The sequence below is a fragment of the Athene noctua genome, chromosome 5 (assembly GCF_965140245.1).
Source record: "Athene noctua chromosome 5, bAthNoc1.hap1.1, whole genome shotgun sequence".
Taxonomy (NCBI): domain Eukaryota; kingdom Metazoa; phylum Chordata; class Aves; order Strigiformes; family Strigidae; genus Athene; species Athene noctua.
Genome location: NC_134041.1, coordinates 30,171,885 through 30,195,645, shown reverse-complemented (window position 1 = coordinate 30,195,645; position 23,761 = coordinate 30,171,885). Strand labels below are relative to the sequence as shown.

The window sequence follows — 23,761 nt, the reverse complement described above, 5'->3', positions numbered from 1 at the left end:
GGGTACGGCCATGTCTCCCTTCCCTTGGAGAGGAAAAGTGACATGTATTTCCCCCCTTCATGACATCATGAGTTTTTCTGTGATTTGTGTATTTGTCTTCTCATCTGACCTGGTGCAAAACCCATGGAAATGAGGCAACCACTGCGTTGTTCTTTGAAGGACTTCTGCAGCAACAAGTCCTAAGGGGGTATTTGGGCTTGAAAAGAAGGAGAGGGTCAACTTGGTGGAGTTAACAGTCACCTCAGTGACATGGAAGGGATATTTCCCTTGGTGGTTTCCCAGTAATTTGTAATGCAGAGAGCAGGGACGTGAGTTCCCAACCTCTTAAGTAAAAGCTGAAGGAACTCATGTTGCTACTTACACAGGTTGGAGCCACCACAAAGGACATAGGCTTAAAAGTCTGAGGTTTACTGGTTGCAAGAAGGTAGGGCAACTGGACTGAGCAACGCTAGAGGTTTAGGGAGCTTTTAGCTTTGGGTCTAGTTGGACCCAATGGCAGCATTGCTGATCCATTTTGTAGGAGGCACTGACCCAGTCTTCGTAGTCCTGCACATTTTTGCCAGCATTGAGAGGAGCAATGAGCAGAGGAGGTTGCACCACTTTGCCCGCTGTCTCCTGGGGAGAGGGGTGTCATCATGCCCTGATCAGGGGTGGGACAGCTGGGAGTTGTCTTGGGAGTCATTTCTCTTAAGCCTCTCAGTGCACAGGGAAGGAGCTTCCTTGTGTTTGCAGAGATGAAGCTTTGTAGCCTAGTGGGATTGGAGGAATTTGGTTACAAAGACATGCACAGGTTGAAATGAAGCGTCTGCTTGGGTCCAAAATGACCGTCTTCCCAAGAGTTGCCTATGCACTGAAAACTTGTTTATTCACCCAAGTTGAGACGTTGAATATTTTGCAGCTTTGAAGACCACATCTTTAGTGTCTATGGTCTGTACAGATAGCTGTTGGATACCTAAGGAGAAGCAGGCCCAACTAGGCTCTCCTGCCTCCACCATTAAACCGTCTGAGGTCATTGCTGCTTCTGTCATAGAGTGATGTCCTGCATGCCTTTTGCCTGGCTGAAACAGGCTTTGCCTATTTGGTTACAGCTTCCCAATTTATGTTATTTTTGTGCAAGGCAAAATGTTGGCACTGTGGATTTGGGGTGTGTATTTCTTGAAGACATTTGTGAGGGAATCTTTTATTCATATGAATTTAATCATTTTTTTTTAGCCAGAAATCTGGCTGCAGCAAGATAATGTGATTTGCTCTAAATACCATGGCTGTGAAGTATCTCAAGTACAAAGCTGATGGAATATCTATTTAGAAAACCATTGATTGAAAGCAAAATTGCACTGAAAGGACAGTGTGAGTTCATTTTGGGGTGTGAATCAGGAACCTTCCCCACCCTTTTAAGTTGACTGCAAAATCCTTTCCCCTGGGTAGACACACGTTCTTGCACCAGGCGCAGCCATCTTGAGGTAGCATTCATGTTCAGAGACCTGCCTAGCTCAGGAATGTGAAATTTGGTGGAGCATCACTTCAGTCTACTTCATTTTTCCAGCTCCATTTGGTGGCTAGTGGCCCTGGAGGCCAAGGGACACCACATTTCTCCTTGGGAGGGGAGGAAAGTTGTGAATTCCCCTTTCTCCAACTGAGACACAGACACAGATGACAGAGTGTGTTTCTGGGCTGGACGGGTGTTGGACATCTACTCGATGGTGGCTGTTTCAGCACTTGGCTGTGTTTCAGTGGTACAGAGGAATCCTGCCTGATGTGAAGTCAAAGCAGAGGTGGGGAAACCACATTTTTTTTCTGTGAGGCTTTTATGTGTGCAGGAAATTCAAAAGGTTGCTTTTATTTTGCAATCAGGGACAAACATAGCTCTTTTCCGTGTTTCATAAAATGAGGTTCTTCTGATCATTTCCAGGGCCTGTTGCAGCTGTTGGCTTTGGCAGTCCTGAATGGTTTAATTTCCAGGGGAGAGACAACATTTCAGTATCGAAGGGGTTTTTAACACTCCCTGCCTAGGCTTCAGGAGGCTAGGTACACCACCCATCTGCCCTGTACTGCATGATGAAAAGGCAAGATACACAGGACTTTCATGCTCATTAATTGCTTGCAGTTAAGCCCTGAAGCTTTTGTGATACCTACTGAAATCAGGCAATTGCTTTTGGACCATCATGGTTGCAGTTCTGCTCGTGAAATCCCGTTGTTATCTCCCTGACCTGATGGAAGTCCCCATCCCAGGGTTTGGAGTGCTGGGGAGTGGCACAGTTTGAGCACCAGAGGAGTGTAAGAGAGTTTTACAAATTGTCCCCAGTATTTTTCTAATAGCTTAGAACCAACCATGCGTCCTGGCTGTGTGGGATGAAGGCATGAAACTGAGTCAGAACAGTACAATTTACTCCCTGAGCTCTTTCTTTCAGTGTTCAAACATAACAGGCTGTATCTGAGCCTCTTGTACCCTGTTTCACCTCTCGGTCTTGTGGTTTCTTTATTGTAGGAAGAAAGGGAAGGGAAGGGTTTCCCCCTCCCTGTGAGCATGGCTAAACATCAGCAAAGGTCTCTGAGGTTGCACAGCACTGAGTAAATGCTGAATGATATTAATAATAACCTGCCCCTTTTCACTAATGTGCTTCCCTTTGGAGTCCAGATCTTTTATTATTATTATTATTAATATTGTAGCTGTTACGATGCAGGATGCAGGGAAGCTGAGAAACAAAGATGGCTGCCTCCATCCCTCTTGGTCATCCCCTGCTTGGTCATCCCCTGCCCCGTGCCTCCCTGCAGGGTGAGTGGTTTGTATACCACACCCTGAGCAGCTCCTGCTCTCTGGAGGGTGTGAGAGAACCTGGCAGCTCCCTGTCCCCACGCTGGCTCATTCCCACCGTTCTGGAGTAGCCTGGGTTGCTCAGGGGGGACAGTGAGGAGACCCTTGGCTCGCAGGTTGGAGCCACTCTATCCTCCTCGCAGATCCATGCAACTCTAAGGTGGCAGAGGGGGAGTTAGAAGAGGGCAGGGAGAGCGGAGGTGGAGGGGTGGGAGCCGGGCTGAAAGGGTTACTGCCAAACGCAAACAAAAACACAATGCAAATGAGCCGCTTGCAACAGGTAGCCTTAATCAGATGCTGTCAGATGAATTCAGCATCTCTCCGATTGTCGCCTGCACTAGCCTCCGTTCGGAAGCCCTCATCTGCTCCAGATGTGGTTTAATTTACTGCGACTTGGCTAATTACTGTAATTAAGGATTAATTACTGTTAATTACTTTCACATAAACTCAACGCCAGTCAAAGAGCGGAGCCTTATGAAGCCTGCCACAGCAGCGAACACAAGCACAGCAGCTTGGGTGGGCTCACCAGGTCCTTGGGGTGATCCTGAGCTGGTACCCACCGCCCGGCCAGCCCCCGGCCCTGGCCCTCGCCCTGCGGGTCACCCATTTCCTGGCCCTCCCGGGGCTGGTGGGCATGCATGGCAGGGCTCCAGATGGGATCCAGCGAACCAGCCACCATTATTATTGTTAATAATTAGATAGAGCGGGGATTTGCTGTGCAAACCCTGGTTAGGAAGTGGAGGCCAGCAGCATCTCCGGCAGGCTCTTGAAAGATGCAATGGATTAACCACCTTTCCCATTCCCAGCTCTTCCCAATGCTCCCACCTGCCGTGTCCTCCACCACGCTGTCCTCAGCCAGGCACTTTGCTGGAGACCCTTAATATGCGAGAGACACAAAATTGTTGTTCTTCCCTCAGTGTCATGCATGCAAAAAGATGCTTTAGCAAACAAGGAAGAAAATCAACCCTGTATCTAAGGGAACAGGAGCTGGGAAAACCTGTGGTGGGTGTGGGAAGAAGCGGCAAAATAATTCATGGACAGTACAGTGTGCAGTATTCCCATGGGAAGCAGGGGTCTGCTGGGGGTGGAGGGCTTGCCCTGCTTCCCTGGCTCTCTTAGACTTGTTAGGCTCGGTATCTATTGGGCTTATTAGTTTAAAAGTCCTGGGGCTTTTTCCACTGCAGCAAAGGGAGAAAGACCCTGGCATGGGGGGGATGAGGTGCAGTGGTGGGGGCAAAGCTGGGAGCATGCTGTGCCCTGTCCTCTCCCATTGCCCGCAGCCCTGGCTTGGTCTCGTGGCCCTGTGTGTAATATGAAGGCAGGATGGGGAGAGAAAAATTGGCATGATTAGATGGGTATTGTTCTATTAGATCTCTGCCTGCTTGCTGTTGTGTCTCAGCATTTGAAGATGAAACATATTCATTTAGCTCCCAGGATGAATGGTTTTAATAAGGAGAGCAAGATGAGGTGGGGTAGTCCTGATGACTTCAGAGACCCATCAGCTCTCCCCCTAAGGCCATTTCGGTGATGACATGGGCCACACGACCATTAACACCGCAATCAGGACAAGTTTTCCTTGTCCTTGTGAATCCTTCAGCTGGGAAGAGCGTGTTTTGGAGCCCAGGAGGAGATGTGTATCAGCAGTAATCAGATTGAGCCTGCGGGGAGGGCAGACAGGGGGTTGAAGCAGGGGCTCCCGGGATTCGATTCCTGGTGGGAGGTGAGGGGGAGTGGGGATGCAGGCTTCTGCCCGTGGTAGGGCTCAGGGGGCAAATTGCCAGCCCATGTCTGCTGGATTGCCACCTTCCCCACATCCCAGCACCCTGTTAATGCCATCCTGCAGAGGGGCTGAGACCTTGAAGCACAGTTTCTTCACAATCCGGTTTCTCTCTCTGCCATCCCACCCGGCTCTGACTACTTCCCTGCCATCTGCCTCCAGGCTGACTGTGGCCTGCTTAAGCCCCAGACCATGATAATTCCCACTATTAGGAGCATCTCTGGGGGCAGGGGAAGGGACACCATGCTGCTGCCGGTGTCCGTGTGACCCAGCCTTGCCGGTTTGGAGCTGGGGGTGTGTAGGGGGAAGCGTGCTCCGGTGAGCGCGACAGGGAAGCCAGCCGGCACTCCGGCTGTCAGCTCCACTCAGACTGGCTGTCAGGCACAGGGATGCGGAGGGCCTCATTGCTTTAATTGACACCTTCCCCTCACATCCCATGCTCGGCCATCCCAGCCTCATCATTCCTTTCATCTTCCTTCTCCTCCTTAGGAGGAAGTGGGGGGTGCGGTCCAGCCCTCCTCCTTGCCCCTGTGCCAAGGCTGGGGGAGAAGTGGGGAAACCAAAGGCTGGACCAGGCTGGGTTCAGGAGTGCTGTTGGCATCCCGTGTGACAGTTTTGTGTGCGCTGATCTTCCTGAACATCGGAGCATCCCCTGTGGATTTCCTTGCTCCTGTCCTTTTCTAAGGCACTGCAGAAATGTCTCGTGGCAGCACTCCTGGGTAATTGATGCCCATGGAAGGACCACAGCCTGAAGGCCCATAGGATTTCTGGTCATGCCTTGCTGTTTTGAAGGCATCTCTGTGCGCTCATCAGCGAGAAGGAGTGAGGGTTGGTTGCTCTGTGGAGCATGTACTGGCTGTGCTGCAAAGCCTTATGAAGCCCAAAGGAGAGAGTGAAAGGTAGAGGCTGGAGAAGCTGGTAGGATGGCTTCATCTTCCCCAGTCGTCTCCAATGCAAATTGTGCCCCAGCATGTCAGGGTGTCCTGCTGAAAGCCAGGAGGGCCTGACGCTTTCTGGGCCAGGAACCAGGACAGATGGCTGTGGGGTGCCAGTGGTTTGGGGCTGGTGCCCCCAACAGCAAAGGCATCTTCTCTTTCTCCAAAATGAATGGGAAACATAGAGCTCGGGTTTCTTGTCCATCACGAGCTGCAGGTGCGGGCTGTGACCCTGCTTGAGCAGGACCAAGGCCTCCTCTAGAAGGTTTGTTCTTTAGGGTGAAGGACCTGTTTGGAAAGTCCCATCTCAGGAGCTCCAGGTGCATTCAGCTCTGGGGAAACTGAGGCATGAAGTGCCTGGGGCTGGTGCTCAGACCAGCTGTGATGGCAGCCACCATTGCCTGGTGTGTGGCAGTGACTTTGGAAAGGACCAAACCTTCCTCCTTGCCTGTGCCTGTTGGGAACATGCCACGCAAATAAAAACTAGCTGCCCCCCTCTTCCCTTGGCTTTCATTGCTGGGGGTCTTGTGAACTGAGTCACCTCCTAACATTCAACCCAGACAACCAGCACAGGCAACAGGGAGAGATCTCCCACGGACCATGCCGTCTTTGCTCTCTATTTATTTTAAAATTGGGAGCCCTTTGATGTCTGCTTTTGCAGCTTGTATTCTACCAGGAGGCTCAGAGCAGCCTGTGTAATTAGCCCAGAAAAATGCTGCTTTCATGTGGGTCGGGGGACCCAGGCGGAGAAGAGATTTCCAAGGGCTTTGTTCTGCTGCGCAGAAATGTTGTTTGGGGTTTGGTGGGTTTCGACAGAGCTCTTCTCGCCCTTCCCTTTTTTTCCTACTGTGGGGAGGAGCTCGGGGTTTTGGCAGGGAAAGAACACGTGGCCAGCTGCTACTCTACAGGAGACTGGCCATTCGGTGCTGGACTGGGGTTTGGGGTATGTGCAAGAGTGTCTTTTGCTTGAGCAAGGCATCAGCCAGAGCCATGCTCCAGCTGCCCTAGGAGAAGAGTCAGACAACCCAAATATTGCGGGACCGGTTCCAACGGCTTCAGTTTTCTTCTTACTTGCCCTAAAAAGCATCCAAGGCAGGGCACTGCTCTCCCAAGCCCCGTTGGTCCCTGCCTGCAGGCATTGCTGTCTGCACAAGTGCATGCTGAGGGCTGTAAAGCAGACTGATGCAATCCCTCTCTGGCCGTGAGTCCATGCTCTCAGTTGGCTCTTGAGCTTGATTGCCATGGGTAGTTTGTGGTCGAGGACAGCAGGTCCATGTTTGCTGTCCTGCTGGGGTGGTAGAACCGCTGCAGTTGTTCTGTGACTCTGGGCATCCTTTCTTGCACTGGGGGATCTGCAAAAGCACGAGGCCCTTTGGGTTGCCTTGGTACTACAGGTTGCAGTTTCAGCCTTGCCTTTCACCTGCCTTTCTCTCTGCCTGTAAATCAGCATCAGCGGGTCCGTGGCCCCTTGGGGGGCTTTTGCAGCAGGGTGGGTACAAGGTGCCGAGGTCCATGTCCCTGCCTGTGTGGCAGCTGCCTGCTTCTCCGCCTGTCTCACTGGCACCTGACTGCAGCATGCTGCCTCTGCTCAGGGTGCTTCCTGTGACACTGAGGCTTTCCGGTGAGACAGTTTTCATTCTGAGTTGTTAGTGGGCACAGCTTGGGCATCTTTTCTCCCCCTGCCCTTTACCCCCTGCCCTCTTGGTATATGGGACATTTGCTAACAGGCTATTTACTTTCCTCTAGCTTTTTGATGTGAGTAGGGCACTGCCGACCTCTCTGCAGTGTGTCCACAAAACCTTTTAGCTTCATGCATCATCCTGGATGGTCCTGGATAAGCACAAGAAGCATCTTCCTGCAGCTGCTGCAGCTGGAGGTGCTTTTGCCCCTTTCCTCCCCCTTTTTTTTGGGGGGGTGGGAGGGGGGGACAGGTGTGTTATTTTTCACATCTTTTCTGGGATCCATCGATGTTCTCCTGCCCTAGGAGGTGGTTGCATTGGCAAACTGGTTTTGAGGATCCTAGGGACTTTGCTTGGGAACATATCTGTGTCAAGGTGATGGTGAAGGGGTGCTCTGATCTTCCCTGTGTGGCAGGATCTCCCCAGCAAGAGGCACAGAGCACTTCAGAAACTGAGCAGCAAATGGGTTTTATTTTTTCCCCCACTTTTTCTCCCCCAGGACTTAACCCACACAACAAGCAATCCCAGCCCACCCAACAAACCTAAGCCAACAGATAATTACATTTCTGCCCAGACTGGGGCTGACATGCAGAGCTAGCTGCTGTGGACTTGGGCAGAGGTTTTAACCTTTTCCCTGTTATTTCTCATGTATTTCTTACTTAAAGACCTTGTGCCATCTTCTTGCCTGGAAGGGAGCCGTGGGGCCTCCCTGGGGAGCTCCCACCTCTTTAAGGGTCTGATGCCTTCAGCTTTAGCTTGGGGAATGAATGGATGCAATGGAGTCCCTGCACATGGGGCACGGGTCCCCCGTGCCTGCATGTGCCATATGTGTGTATATATAGGGTGTGGGTTGTATATGGGAGTACGGTATTTAGCCCACATTAATGAGCATACAGGAGAGCGGGGAAAATGGATCATTTATGGTTACGGTCTGGCTACTGTCAAAATACAGTGTTATTTTGATGGTTGCTTTGTCTTTGCTCTCCGAGCAATATGAAGGTAGTTTCTTAGCAACAAAACTGTGTTCGCAAACAACACCGGTAAAAAACAACCCCCCATAAGAGGAGGAGGCGGCCTCAAGAGCACAGCTTCTCTGTGTCCCCTGGCCACGCTTCATCCATAAATTAGTTGGAGAATGTCTTACCAGATGGCAGGAGCTTGCCCATGGTTGTGGTGCCATGCAAGCACTACCCCACTCCCCTCTGGGGTGGGTTGCTTGCGATATGATCACTGTCCCTTTTGCAGATGGGTAAACTGAGGCAGCCTGGGCAGGAAGAGTGTCATGGGGTAGCCTTTAGGTGCCGTGGGAGGGTTTGAGCTTCTGCTGAGTGCTGCTTGCCATGTGGTGGCTGGCAGGCGCTGTCTTGGACCTCTCTTGGCCAAGGTCTTCTCCAGGGTCTCGTCCCTGCATTTCAGATGGATCCCAGAAGGAGGGCGGGAGGGAGCTGCCTGCAAACGATTTTGGCAGTGGTTCTCCTGTGCAATTTGGAGTGTGTCTCTCCTTTGAAGGCAGCACTGGGCCTGGTGTCTGCGCTGACGTTGAAGTCCATGAGAGCAAGCGGTTCTTCCAGCCAAGTATCTGCCAGGCTGTGTCGGGAGAACTTTTATCATTTCTGTCACAGACATCACAACTCGCTTGTCTTACCATACATCTTCCTAAATGTGACAGAATATTCAGCTGTTATTAATTGAATACTCTCTAATTTAACTGCTTAGCAGGAGGGAAAGCGACTGGTTTGTCTCAGCACGGAGAGCTGCCATTGAGCATGCACGAGGTTTTGGGGTGTGGAGAGATGATCTGTGGAGTGAAATGGGGCTTTTGCACTTGTTAGTATGCCCCCCCCCCCCCCCCCCCCCCCGCCCCACATGGACCTGATTCTGATCATGATCCTCATCCTGCCAGGGAGGGGCTCCAGCATCTGCTGTGGGTCCTGGTCCTGGGGCATGTGGCCAAGCCCCGGCTGGAGATGCTGAGGACATCGCTACTTCTCCATCCATCCTGGTGCTATTGTCTAGGGATGGAGGAGAGGGGACGCCCCAGGAGTGTGGCCAGAAGCTGGTGATGCTCCCTGGGAAGTATGGTTTGGACCAGACTGTCCCAACCTCCATTCAGGTGCCTGGCAGTGACACCTGCAGTGGGTAAATCATTTCTTATCTGCTGAGCTGCTGGAAGCAAATCTCAGCCCCTTTGGTGGGCTCCTCACTTGAATCACAATGCCCATTGTGGCCTGGCCATCCCCTCATGAGGTCCCCAGCAGATCCCAGTTACGGCTCTTTGTCTTCCTCCTCCTTCGTAACATCCACCTCCAGAAGTTTAGAGATGTCCCACATGCGAACTGGTTGTTATCGTGGGTTGCTGAGAAGCTCAGCTCCTTCAGAGAGCATGGGAGGCAGCCCTCCTCACTCTCCCCTGGGTGGCAGGCTGGTGGGGGACTCTCCTTTCCAGCCCTGTGCCTGCTTGCACACGCGTGTGCTCGCATCTCTCTGCTGCTCTCCCAGAAAGTTCAAACCTGGAGTCAAGTTTATTGTTTCTATCTCGTTTATTTTAAGTATAGTTTTACACTTTATTATATGCTGTGACATCTTAAATGGAGCCTGTCACTCTATCTTGACTACTGCTAGGGGCTACAGCCACTTACTGTGTCAGGCTTTTCGGCAGCCCTGATTAACGATATCAAAACGAATGGATCCCAGCGCAGGCACGAGCACAAAAATCCAGGGATGATTTACATATTCAAATTGTGCACAGCATCAAGAGGCTACAGCTCATGCAAATATTGCAGCGACACACCCCATGGATGCACATACGTACTGCTGCTCATCCCTGCGTACGGGGCCTGTACGTGTTGGTAAAGTTTGTGCACACCTATGTCTATTTATTTAGTATCTTCAGCCAAAAGGAAAAAGCCTTGTCCTTTTTTCCCAGAGTTTTTTCACCTCCCTGGACAATACGTCAATTAGGATAGCTCAATGGAATAATATTTTTTTTCCTCGTGAGCCTGTTGGGATATGTTGCAGAATTAGCCATGCAAATGCTTTTTTTTTTCCCTGAAAGTAACATTTTGTTAGGGTAATTCATGCACTGGAAAAACAAACTTTTTGTTCTTCCAGTCCAATCTCCACTTACAAGTCAGGTTTTTGTAACCCTGTCATTAAAATGCGAGGTAGCCTACAGTAATTTGAATATTTCATTCTGCCGGCTGCTAATGCACTCTGCATTACAGATGGTACTTGCTCCATCCTTCTGGACTGGGTTCAATTATAAATGAAAGTAGGGAGCTGAGATTTGTCTTTTTGTCTCTGCTTAGTTGGAATAACACAATAAAGCTTGATGGGTAGGAATTCCTCAAGCTGCCTCCTCTTTGCCTGCGACGTCTCCCGTGTAGCTTTCTCCTCTCAATAGCGGATCCCACTTGCCCTTCAAGCCTGGAGTATTTGGGTTGGCAATGGTGGGGTTTTTCACAAGTCAGTTTTGACTCAGATGCATTGTATCCCCTTTTTGGAAGTGCTCAGTACAGTCCTCCTCCTTCTCTCTGTTTATTTGCTGGCCTCTGCATCCTCTTTTGCATCCCAGGCAGGGAGCAGTGGTGGGAGAAACCTGCTTGGGCTGGGGAAGGAGGGTGCTGCATGGCTTTCATCATGGTGAGGACACTGTGGCGATGGTGGGAACATTTTCCCCTCCTGGTGTGTCCCTTTCTAAAACAGGAGAGGGATGACAACCCAGTCCTTGGCTGCAGAGAAGCGATGGGGGTGCAGAGCAGCCCTCCTCCATCCCAGGGTTGCTGCTGCAAGCTCTTACCAAAGCCCCTGGGAATAACAGGGCCTCTGGAGATCCAAAGAAAACATTTACCTCTGCTTCATGATTAACAAAGAGGGGGGTCACAAACATATAGCCCAGCTGCACGAAGACTCTATATTACATACAGATGCCTTTTGCGAGCTCCTTCCCTGGCCAGTAAAAGCAATATTACCGAGGGAGTCGGAGGAGGTGAGGGCAGGGCTTTCAATTTGGTTTTACATTTACAAGGACCAGATGGCCTCGCTGGAGATGATCTTTGATCTGGGACGCAGCCGGAGTCGGGCAAAGATTTTTTTTTTTTCTCCCTTTTTAATCTCCTCTCTGTTTATGGCAGGGGCCTCTCTCACAGGAGCAGGGGGGAGCTGTGTCTTGTCTGCCTGGCCAGTGCACCGTGGGGCTGGGTGTCAGCCCCCCTCTGCCTGAGGGTGCTGCTGAACCATGCGGACGGGTGAACTTGGTGGTAAAACCCCAAGCAGGGTTGTCCAGGGTAGAAGGCAGAATCGGGTCCTGTTACACCACTGCCACGCAGCACAGAAATCTGCATCAACAACCTCTTGCATGGAATATAATTAAACACACTCAGGCACCTTGAAACAAAAATGCCACTAATTGATCCTTTTTAATTATTTTCCCCATTTTCTCTGGTGTCTTGCACCCTTCCAGCAGTGCGGAGGTGCAGGGTCTCTCTCTTCCCCTCTTGCCTTGCCAGTTTTGCATTTCTTTCTTCCCCCCACATGTTTTGAATGGAACGGGAGCGAAGGCAGCCGATCCTATTTCACAAGCGCTTGGACTCTTGCAGCACTCTCCCTCCTGTCCAAACAGATCGTTTACAGAAGGGGCCTCTATTTAAAGAAGGAACTGAACGTTCAGAGCTGTTTTCTGGCCTTAAAACGCGGCCGACCGGCTGTTGCCTTTCAAAGAGTTGGGCTTTGTCTGGCGTGCTCAAGGACCGGGTTTGACGCCAGACTCAGCAGGTCGGCACAGTGGTGCGATGGACTGAGCATCGTGCAAAAAATGTGCTCATTTATTTGCCCAAAATCATTGAATCCCAGCAAAGTTGGAATCAAGATAGTGTGTCTTAGCCATGGGAGCTTAATGGACAACTGTCTATGCTTGGGCAGACTTGACCTCTCTGTGGTGCTGTGAGTGGGATGAGCTTGGAAACCAATCAAATGGAAGAGGAACATTCAGGTAGGCTTTAGTATGATCTATGTATAACATAGAGAGAAAGGCCATGTGTGTAAAAAGGGAAGTCTGCAAGGAGTTAGAGGAACATTTAGTCCTGGAGAGCTGTGGTACTTCAGAAACACACAGGGGTGATATGCATGTAAGCTCCAGGGAGACTGGCTCCGGTACTGTCTGGGTGACATCTGTAATGCTGTGAAGTGGCTTGATACTGTCCTAGTACAGGTCACCTCTGAAAGTAGGTGCCTGAAGTTGGCCGGTGGCTGATGTGTTCCATCTAAATGGTGGTTACAATACAGGAGTTGGAGTGAGATTTCCAGTACCTTTGGTTATGGTTGCTTCTTGTGCTTTGGACTTGACCTATCCTCATAGGCATATAGCTTTCAGATTTTTCCTGGAGAGGGCTTTGAATTGTCTGGTACTGTGTCTGGGGAAGAGGTGGGCATAGGGAAGGATGGTTTCTAATGCATTTGGAACAGGAGACGCTGTCTCTCAGGGAAGAGCACTGTCCAGAGTCCACAAGGCGGAGACCCTGGGCCATGACTGACCTTAGAGAAGATAATCACCAATGGCAGCACTTCTGATCCACTTGTGCTCAGCAGTGGCTGCAATCTCCAGGGCAGTAGGTTTCCTACTGGAAAATCCTTGAGGTTTCATCCTGGGTGGAAAGTCCTTGCTTAATAGTTGCTTCTTCCTTCTATTTTGCTTCCTTCTTGTCTGCCTGCAAAAAAAAGGATATACTGTTCCTGCAGACACCTTTTTCAAGCACTGAGGAATGAGGCTGCCTTCAAATAAGCAGAAGAGTGACAAGGGCCATGCTTAGCTCTTGGGTTGCATCAGAAGGTTGCTGCTGGAAATGGAAGTAAGCAGGAGGCAGGGAGGTCCCTTGGCAGTGAAGGGAAAGGGCATGGCCCCAGGGTGCTCTGCAGTGGGAGGCTGCTACATGTCTGTCCCCAGCTTTTGGTACAGATGTCTGTCGTGGTTCTGTGCTGCCTGCTTTGTGAGAGAGAAAGGGAGGAAAAAACCTGTATTTCCTGTGATGTCTTGGCTCTGAGACCCGAAAAATCTCTCCTGTATTGCAGAAAATCCCAAATCTAGCCCATGACAAGGCCATCAATGCATCAGCACTCTCAGCTCTCTGATGGGCAGCGGGTACCTTCACATTTTTTAGAAAACCCGAGACTTGAATGGGATATTGCCATTTAACGAGCTCCAAGCCAGCTTTCCTTGGATGGAGTCTTACATGTTATCTTTTCTGAAAGATTGCAGGAGAAGGGAATCTGAAATGCAGCTTTTCAGCTTGGGCTCTCGCCAGTCTTTTTACCTATGACTCTCTTGGCCCTGGTCACTTTGTGCATCCAGCAGCCGTTTACAGGAGCTGCGTGTCCAGGGGAGATGACCTTTCCAAGAGGGGAGCAGGCTGGAAAGACAGCTTCCTTCTGGGGGAAAACCTCTCTTTGTTTGTTCTTGGGTTTCAGGGCTTGGCCTGGGGCAGTCGAAAGAGGACCCTTGTCCTCAGAGGGGCTCTGGAGGCCCCGGCTTCTCATTAGCAGATTCAGCTCATTCAAAGGATCCATTTCTTTTCAGCCAGGAGAATTCATATGCAAAGCACTTCACAGATCCCAGCCCAACTGGCGTTAAGAGGAGGGGGGGTTATGGCTGGACCTGCCCTGGGAGCAATCCCATCTTTTGTTTGCTGATTTGTTCCTGCAGGGCTTAGGGAGCCCAGGTCCACTCCACGTTCCAGGCTGGGACTTGGCTCCAGGCATGAGAAACGCCGGGTCGGAGCCATCTCCTGGGTTGGGGAGGATGTGTTACTCTGTCCCTCAGTGACAGTCGGCTCTCTTCGTGCTGCCAAGGGGAGTTTGGTCCATCACCCAGACTCCACTAGAAGATGGGGTCCTGGCACAGCAGGTTCTGCCCTTGGAGGGACCGAGACAGACCCCTGTGTGTAACTGCCTGTTCTCCTCATCACAATAACAAAATCTGTTGCTTTTGCCCCATATCACAATCCAGGGTTGGAAAAAATCCCAAACACGCTCCAAGAGGTGTGAGAAATGGGGGTTATGTGGTGCATGCTTGTATAATCCTCCTCCCCTCCACTGCCTGTAATGCCAATTTACCACCCCAGCCACTGGCTTTTCTCCACGGTAGATGCTGCTCCCCTGAGCCAGGCCAGCCTGTGGTCAATTAGCTGGGTTACATCTTCTGCTCAAATCTGGCCCAGCAGCAGAGCAATGCTGAATCTCACCCTGCTTTCCTTTATCTCCTGCGCCTGCTGCTCTGAGCAGCTGGAGGTTGGTCTCGGTCCCGGTCCCTGTCCCCTACTGCTGGGGTGAGATGGAGGAGGCTGGGTGGCCATGGACAATCTCTCCCTTACGGTGTGGTCGACATGGCTGGAGAATTTGAGATGTGCTGGGTTTGCCTATGCAGATAAGGGATTGATTAGGCTTCACAGCTGTAACTGGAGCCTGCTAATCCTGCCCTGCTTAGAAAGGGGAAAACTGCTTTGTGAGATAAGCCGAACACGGAATTGCTCCAGCCCACTTTAGCATCGCTCCCTCACATCAGCCTACTTCATGGCCAGATCATGAGCCTGGCCTGGGGATGTGTGGGGTGCTCAATAGGATGGTGGGGGGGAACTGTGTGCAGCCAAAATTTATCCATGCTCTTCTAAGGGAAGAGTGCCGATAAGACAGGGTTGACCCCTCTGTGCCCAGAGTTTGGCTCTAAGGTGATGTGTTGTTTGCAGAGGGTTACTGGGAGACGTGAAGTTGATTTGCTTAATTAGGTGGAGTTGTGAGGGTTTGCTGCTCAGTAGGATGTGGCAAAGTTGGGCTTGAATCTGCTCTAACTGGGGGGGGGAGGTGGTTTGTCCATGGTAGGGCATTTGGCTTTGGTTGGCTTGTTTTTAATGTTTTCGAGCACTTCAGACTGCTTTCTGCTACTAAACCACCTCTGTTTGACGATCTGCTTGTGGTGCAAAAGGTTCAATCAGCTCTGGCTTCTGAGTGCTACCTGCCCCCAAATTTCAGATGTGAAAATTACAGCTGGAAGTTTCGCTGCCGAAGGTAGTGGGAGTTGACCACCAGCCTACAGTGAAGCATCCCTGAGTAGACCCACAGCTTGTGGTGTTAGGACTGTAAAGAGAAAAATAGAAAATACTTAAATTTGATCTGCAATGTTTTGTTCGACAACAGTGTAGCAATAACTGGGCATGCGGGGATGCGGTCAGAAACTTCCATGCCTTGCTCAGTTATTAGTTATGAGATAAACTGGTCGGCAGGAGCAGGATGCAGGGAAAGACTGAGAAGACAAGCTCATCTGTGTTCATTCAGCTTCCTGTGGAGTCAACATTTCTCAGGGAATCTGGTTTTCAATAATCTCTGCAACATTGTGCCTTATTTTTGTTGCTATTTTAGATCATTTTCCAGTTTTGGGGGGATTTTTTTCCACTCCAGTGTGTTAGTGATAATTTTCCAGACCTTTTGATCATTTTGCTGCCAGATCCTCGCTCGCTATGGCAACCCAGTTGGCATTTGGGATGGGGTTAGGAGAAAAACTGGTGCAGATTCTTTGCCAGCACTCTGAAATATATGTCTTTCTTCTGCAACTGCCGTGGCACATGCAAGCTGCATCCTCCTGAAGTGATGGAGAGCTGCTGCTGGGAGCTGAGAAACTTTTTGGCATGTGATAAATTCCTTTCTCCTTTTTCCCACACCCCAAAAATACAGTTTGAGGGTAATTCAGAGGGTTTTTTTTTAATTTGGGTTGGATTCAGCAAATAATTTGGACTCTTCCACCCCCAAAAGATGGGAAGTTACTGTTTTTTAAAGCATTTGGGTTGTTTTGAAATTGACCCAAATTTTTATTAAAAAAGAAAGAGGGAGAGGGAAAAGGATAACATGAAATGGGAGGAGAAGATTTCATTTTCGGTTCAGGAAACATTTTTGATTGATCTGAATTTGGATTGCAATGCAAGTTCCCAGAACTGGTGGTGGGTAGGAGGGTGCTGGGGGGAAATGCCACTGCCATGAACATCTGATGCTTCTGCTGTTGGTCACGGCCTTGGTTGATTCTCCAGTAGGGCTTGTTGGCCACAACTGGAGTTGGCCTCTGGGTCTAGATGGGCCATTACTTTGAACTGATGTGATTTGCTACCATCTCCGTGATAGTACATATCTTATAGCAATTTTGTGTGCTTTATGGACTGAATGAACACTTCTCCACCTTTAAAAGTATCTCACAAATTAGTTCAAGTGCTTTGTTTCCAAACAGCCCTGATAGACACTCCTGTGTTGGGAGAGGAGGTGGCTTTGTGAGGGTCCAGGGTGGCTTTGCAGTGCTTGTGAATACTACCTTCTTTCTTGATTCGTTTCTGGGATTTTTGGTTTGTTTTATGGCTTTAGACTGTGAAAATTGGTGACAGAAATGGCCCATTGGTTTCACGATGTTCCTTCTTTTTCTGGGAAATAAATAAATAAGTAGATGCACAAAAAGCCATTTTGCCAGCTGAAATTTTCCATGTCTCATCTCACAGCAGCCTGTTTTGGAAAATCTGAGCAAAAATCTGTTCATCCATTTGTAAGTTTTGGAAAGGTTGGAGCAAGGAGGAGAACTTTTATGTCAATTTTAAGGAAAAAAACCCCAACTTCTCTTATTTCCCACTTCCTGGAATGGTGTGTGTCAGTGTATTTGCAAATTCCAGCTTCCGTTTATGTTAGAAATAGCTGTTTGTGTTTTGATGTTGATTTTCTCAGTGGCTTTATGTAAACATGGTGAAAATACCAACTGAGGTTTAAAACTCCCTGTGATTACTTAATATTGAAGTGTTCCACCTTGGTTACCCGGACTGTTGATACCCATTTAAGGGTAGACACCATATACTTTGCTGAGGAGACATTTACATTGCTGTCTGTCACATGGACCCTTGAACTGGCAGTGTGCAGACCCATCTGTAGGAGCTTTAGTATCCTCCACAAAGCTCTGAGAGTTTATTTATTCATTCTGAGCACAGGGTCTTGAAGGTGACTTTGTGTTTAAAGATAAGATCCAAGACACTGGGTTTTCCTTTGTGTCTGGGGTTTGCTGTTGCAGAAGAAAGTAGGCTGCAAATATAGTTGCATCAGAAAAAGAACAGGAGTTTACATAGGTGCATGGGGTCTGGGGGCTTTTCTGCACAAAGAAAGTTTGGGAAGAGCAGCTCAAGCCCATGCCATCATGGATGAGCTGAGGAAGCAATCCCCAACTCTGCTGACTTGGTTGTGACTACGTGTATGAGTACATGGAGGATCCAGACAGCCAGCTGCAAGCCACTTAATGTGTACCTGTCCTCAAATATGAGGCAAATGGGAGTATTTTTGTACCAAGTTCAGTGTTGTTGATCTTCAGTGTTCACAAATGTAGACTCAGGCTCCAGGATATATTGAGATTGGCTTAAAATAAGGTGATTAGTTACTGGTTTTGTTTGCAGGGGCATTTGGTGACATCATGGCTGTGCTTCTGTTTGCTGGCTGTTGTTTTAGACCTGGAGATGTAACAACGTATGTTTAAAGAAAAACAGTGAGCTAGTGTGACTCCTGAAGCTGGGTCTCCATGAGCCCAAGTCAGTATTGTGTATGATGATTAAATTGCAAAAGGTCAGAAGAAGGATGATGTTCAATGTGTGTTTCAGAGTCCAGCTACATGCTGCATGGGTCTGTGCAGGAGTTTTGGGGTACCTGGGGAGGAGCTTCCATGCCTTTGTTGTCCATATCACCCCGCAGGGGCACCCACCAGTCCAGGAAAGGATTTGGGCTAGACCTTGTCCATCTGATGCACAAATAAAACGTCCATGCTTCAGTGGCAGATGAGTGCCTTGGTGGGAAAGGAGGCATTTCATCCCACCTGCGGGTGTGCAAGAGGACAGTGAGAGCAGCCTGCAGTGCTCCACCAGTGGCACTGCCATGCCAGGCATCTCTGGTTTCCCTACCAGAAGGTCGCACCAAAGGCCAGCTCACAGCTCGGTGGAAGAATTGTCCTCCTCTCTTGAAACTGTTGTTGGGTGGATTGTTCCCCCCCCCCCCCCCCCCAGTACATCTTCGGCACAGTGGAGGCAGGGAAGAAAACCCTTCTGAAAATCACAACCTAATTACTCCCATCTGCTCCAGCACTGCTTCCCATTTCTGCCTGCCAGGATGCTTGTCTCCAATGCTAAGTAGCACATTATTTTCGATAAGTTGCAATCATTTACTTGAAATCTCCTTCTCCTTTAAAATGTCCCCCTGGAAAGGCAATTCAGCAAGTTGGGAATGGGGGAGAAACAACCACAAGAAAACCTGTCCAGAAGCAGCCCATCTTGGGCAGAAGGGTAAGCATTTCTCCTGTACTCATTAAAACCACACAGCAGGTTTCTTTTTAGGGTGGGTTTGTTTAAAGGTCCAGCCGCTGGGACCAGCCCTTGGCTGGTGGTGTCAGCAAACGGAGCTGTAGAGTTGCTGCCACCTCATGTGTTTGGAGGGGATCTTAACCAGGCAGTCACAGCAGATTTCATGGGACCGCGGTTTTGACTGCTGAAGTCAGCAGTTGAGGAACCAACGGCCAGGCCAGCTCTGGGGGAACCTCTTCTTTCATCATCGCAAGCTGGGTTGGCTTCGTGTCATTCACTATGTCTTCTTCTTCTAAGATGTCCCCATTGCATCCCTGAATAGTCTATTCTCACAGCTCCACCTTGCCTTAGCCTCCTTTGGTGTCTTCTGCTTGGTCTTCAGCTTCCATCCCGGAAGTCCTGGCCCGCACGTAACTGGGGATGAGCATACACACATGCAGTAGCACCCAAGGGGAGACGCAAGGATGAGAAATGGTGGGGAATGCTGTACCGCTGCAGTCTGCATCCCCTTGTGAGTGGGTATGTCCCATGCTGGGAGTCTGACTGGGACAGTCCCCTGCTTCTTGCATCTTTTCAGCTTGAGGACACTGACCACACTAAGATAAATTGCCCTTTCTACACGAATGGTAGAGCTTGGAGGTTTGAGCATTCTTTTCTGTTGTCACTGCTGAGCCACAGTCTCCTGCTAAGCTGCTGCCATCACCCCCATCATGTTTGATTGCCTTCATCATGTTGTTCTGCCTGTGTTGCCCACCTCTGATCTGGAGGGTTTGGAAGGGGTGGAGAGCACGGAGTTGCTAATCTGAAGCATTTCAGGATGGCCTTGGAGAAAAGAGGTGGCTGTGTGCAGAAACAGCTGAGCTGGCTTCTCAGGTCGCTTTGGAACAATGCTCCCGAGAAAAAGGAGTAAATAAGGGATGGTGGCATGGAGCCTGGTACCCACTTTTGTGGATTTCTTGGGTGTCTTTACAGCCCCAGGCCATCCTCATGCTGTAGTCTGTTTCAAAGGCATATACCACCACCATGGCTGGCAAGGGCTGTTTCTCCTGCCCTGTGCCACGCACCCTAGCTGTACGTCAAGCTGTGGGGACACCCCAGCATGCGGGGACACCAGGCACAAGTACTGTGGTGTGGGGACACAGACACGTTTCGGGTGCTGGCTGCCCATCTCATGCGAGCATGGAGCTAGCTGCTCTGCAGGTGCTCCTCGGAGATGCCCAGGTTGGTGGGAAACATCTTGGAGCATCTGAAAGCTTTGGCAATTCGATGCAGTTTCCATCCCCTGTCCCTGAATCACAGGGCGGGCAAGGAGCCGGGGAGCTATTTTTGGCTTTTCCTCCTCGCCTGATTCTCTGTGGCCAGACCTGCCACTGCCTCCGTGTGTCCCGCACCGCAGCCACGCCACCGAGCCAGCCCAGGACTGGGACTTGGATGATGTCCCCTGCACACCGTGGCTGTGATACCTTCCTCAAGAGGGAGAAGGAGCGAGTGTGTGAGCCGGGAGCCATTTCCCAGCTGCTGGAACGGGTCTCTGTGACCCTGGTGGCGTCTGTGACCGGATTGCAAGCTGGTGACTTGGCGGTCCCCAGCTGCTCCCACTGCTGGCATTGGTGACGGTGACCCTGCTACAGCCGTGCTCCTCGGTTGCCCTCCACGGACAGCCAGGCGCCGTTTTGCAGTGGTGCAAGCGGGAACAAGGCACGTGTCTTGGCTCTGCTATTAAAATGCATCCATATCCATATATATATATATATATATTTGCATGTGTGCATATATATATATATCTATAAAAATGCATTTTGAGGCAGCAGGGGACCTCAGCGAGGGCTGAGCACCCTCTAGCGGCATTTGTCGCAGTTCCAGGGCTGCCAAGCCAGCAGGAAAGCGGCCAAGGACAGAAAGTCTTGCATGAATTTTCCTCCCCCCGGCTGCCAGTCGCTATCTTTCTTCTTGTTCTTCCTTTTTTTTTTTTTTTTTTCCTCTTTAATCATAAGCAGCAAATGGCGGGTCCTGAGGATGCTGGGGCACAGGCAAGAGCACAGCCGCAGCCCCTTGTTTCCAGCTTGCTACTGGACCGCCAAGGGTCATTCTGCTTAATTTATTTTATTTTAATTTGGTGGGAAAGCCAGCAGCCTGGGGAGAGTGGGGGCCTTTTGCGATCCGCCGCCCAGGCACTGCAGGTCTGGTGCTTCCTGTACTGGCTCACCCCGAGCCCCCCCAGCTGGCAGAGCAGGAGCCACATCCCGTCACGGTGGGGGGGGTGGGGGGGTGCATTTTGGAGGGTCAGAGCTGCTGAGGAGCCCAGTACCCCAGGCAATCTGGCAGAAGGTGTGTTGGAGCCAGGGACAGTGCCGGGAAGATAAAAAAGGAGCTTTTAAATAATCATTTTGTCTTCTCCTTGGCTGAGCCCAGCCTTCTAGGGATAAATAGGCAGCATCCGTTCTGCTTAGACACATTGGCCTTTCCATTTATTTACTCTCTAGCCTTATTCTGAGTGGGAAGCCAAGCCCAGGCTATCTTCACATAGCCCCTGGCTGGGTTCGGTTCTCTGCTGCAGGGATGTGCGTCCGTCAGATGCTCGGGATGCACACACCCAGCGGGTGCTGGTCTGTGCATGTTGCACAGTGATGAAGCTTAGGGGTTATACAGTGCTTTTCATCAGGAAGCAGCTCTCTAAACATAAACTAATTAATCACTTGTGCCTACCTGTCAGGTCAATGATTCCTGAGATTTTTAATCTAAAAATATTTCCCTTTTGAAATCCAGATGCACCTGCTTCGGCAACTCCGCTTTTGATTTGTTTATTAGGGGGGTGGGTTTTTTTGGTTTTGTTTTGGTTTTTGTTTTTTTTTTTTACATGTATTGCTTTCCATTTGTATTTGGGCTTTTGATGTGCTTTAATTTAGTGATTTTTTTTTTGCCCTGGAAAAATAGGAATTTGATCTCTTTTTTTCATAGCAAGTTTGTCTCTCACCCATATGGCCTGTCATCTCCCCACTTTACTCTTGTCCTTTTAAGGTTTTTGGCTTACCTTTACCTCTCATTTCAGTTTATGGACAGCAGACCCCAAAAGATTTTCTTGACGAAATCTGACCTCTCCCCTCGGATTTATTCATTGGCGAAGCACGTGGCTGGGTGCTGGTGGTGCCATGGGAAGCCTTCCACGGTGCAGGGAAATGCCAGTCCTGTTTCCTCGGGGCTCAGCAACTGGCACCCAGTTCCCAATTTGGCACTATGCCGCCATCCTTCTGTATAGAAACTGATTCTCTGTAGCGTGAAGTTATTTATTATTAGCTGATCTCACTGGCAAATTTACTATTGTTGGGCTTTTTTCTATCTTTTCTTTCCCCCTGACCTTCCCACCTTTGTTGACAATGAATGTTTTAATCACAAAAATGCCCATAAATGCTAGAGTCCTGAAAATAATTATTTCAGCAGAGTTTGAAGCTTTAAAAAAAGTTATTTTTAATGTTAGCCAAACCTCTCAACAGGGTCTTTTACTTTCATTTTATACTTATAATAGCTATATCTTTTAACTTACTTCAGAGTGAGGAAGACCGTACTAGGTTTTTGCCCAGGTATTTTAACTGCTCTGGTTTTACTTCTTATTGCCAACTGATTTTAGACTTTTTTTTTTTAAATGACAGGGAAAATCACTTCCTCTTGTTCGTGCGGCAGATTCTGAGGGTCAAATTCATTTTGGGTATAAATGGGAACGACTTTATTAAAATCCATGAAATCTTACCCAGCTCTGGATGTGCATGAGCGTGTGCTTGGGGAAGGTATGTGTGTTTACAAAGTGCTTTGAGCTCCTGTGCCGGACAAGATGGGGAAATAAAATTAATTTCTCTGAGGAAATGCCTTTTTTATTCATGCATCAAGGATTTGTTTATTTTATTTCTTTTGCAGCTGCACACACCTGTGCTTGTGTGCATGTGGAAATCTCCTATGCTTCTGTATTCAAACAGACCTTGGGGGGGACACATGGCAGGCACGTAGGGCACCGCCATCCTTCAGACCTGGGACATCCCGAGTGGTCAGGATGCTCCCATGTGGTTTTTGCAGGAAAGCCCTTGAAGGAGAAGGACTTTCAAAGCAATAATTGAGGTGGAAAGTACAGATGGGAGGAAAATTCTCTCCTTGGAAAGTTGCTCCAGGAGGATTAATTTGTTGTGGCCCCTTTTCTTAGCATAGTTTAGACTTCAATGGAACAACTGGATTCTAAAAAAAAGACATTTTCCAAAGAATATAATTTATTTTATACATATTTTTGCTTGTTTTTCCACTCCGTGGCTAAAAGCATAGCCTGGCAAGCCCTTTCCATCTGTATTTAAAATAGGGGAGACTGAGGCATGGTCAGCCCTGGACTCTGCGTCTTTTTCTGCCATCTGGGGTTGATGGCTGATACAAATGGTGCAGGATCAGGCTTTAAATGATGTGTTACGTGACATGAGAGGACCCCTAGGTGAGCTGAGGTCTGGGCTAGAGACTCCCAGCTTCCCATCACATGCTTGAGTTGGGATATGGTCTCTATCACTTCTGGCAGCAAGAATGGGTACATTTATTGGTTTTTTGGTTGGTGTTGCTAGCAGTTTTGCCGCATATTTGAATGCAAAGTGTGGCTTTCTGGGTTATTTCTGTGGTGGGCTCTCTGCTGGCTCTGCCCTACTTCTTCCCTGCGGAAAGGAGGGGAAGAGGCAGGGAGGAGAGTGGGGAGCTGGATTGTCCCTGTCACTACTGCTGGGCTGAAGAGCTGAGAAGCTGCCCTCAGTGATGAGCACTAGGATGCAGACTGCCTGTTGGGGTACCCTTGGGAAAGGAAGAAAAACCTTGTTGATGGGGATTGAGTCCTGCTGGTCCAACCCGGGATGAGTATCCCCTTCCCCGAATTAAGCCCCAAGTGCAGCTCAGGCTTTTCTCTCCCCTTTGTGTCTCCTGCAGTGCTGAGCATCCGGGGAGCACAGGAAGAGGAGCCCACGGACCCCCAGCTGATGCGGTTAGACAACATGCTCCTGGCCGAGGGAGTAGCAGGCCCTGAAAAAGGAGGTGGCTCAGCCGCTGCTGCCGCTGCTGCCGCTGCATCAGGAGGAGCTGGCTCAGACAACTCGGTGGAGCACTCTGACTACAGAGCCAAACTCTCCCAGATCCGGCAGATCTACCACACGGAGCTGGAGAAGTATGAGCAGGTAACAGGCTCCTTCGCGACG

At 49.7% G+C, this 23,761-nt stretch overlaps 1 protein-coding gene across 2 annotated transcripts in view; it reads left to right on the top strand.

The window, feature by feature from the left end:
- PBX1 (PBX homeobox 1) overlaps positions 1-23,761 on the top strand; it is a 134,348-nt gene that overhangs the window by 82,131 nt on the left and 28,456 nt on the right. For both annotated transcript variants that reach the window (XM_074906892.1, XM_074906891.1), the window contains exon 3: positions 23,496-23,740. In XM_074906892.1, coding sequence (XP_074762993.1) covers positions 23,496-23,740 — 245 coding nt within the window. The remainder of the gene's footprint in view (positions 1-23,495; positions 23,741-23,761) is intronic.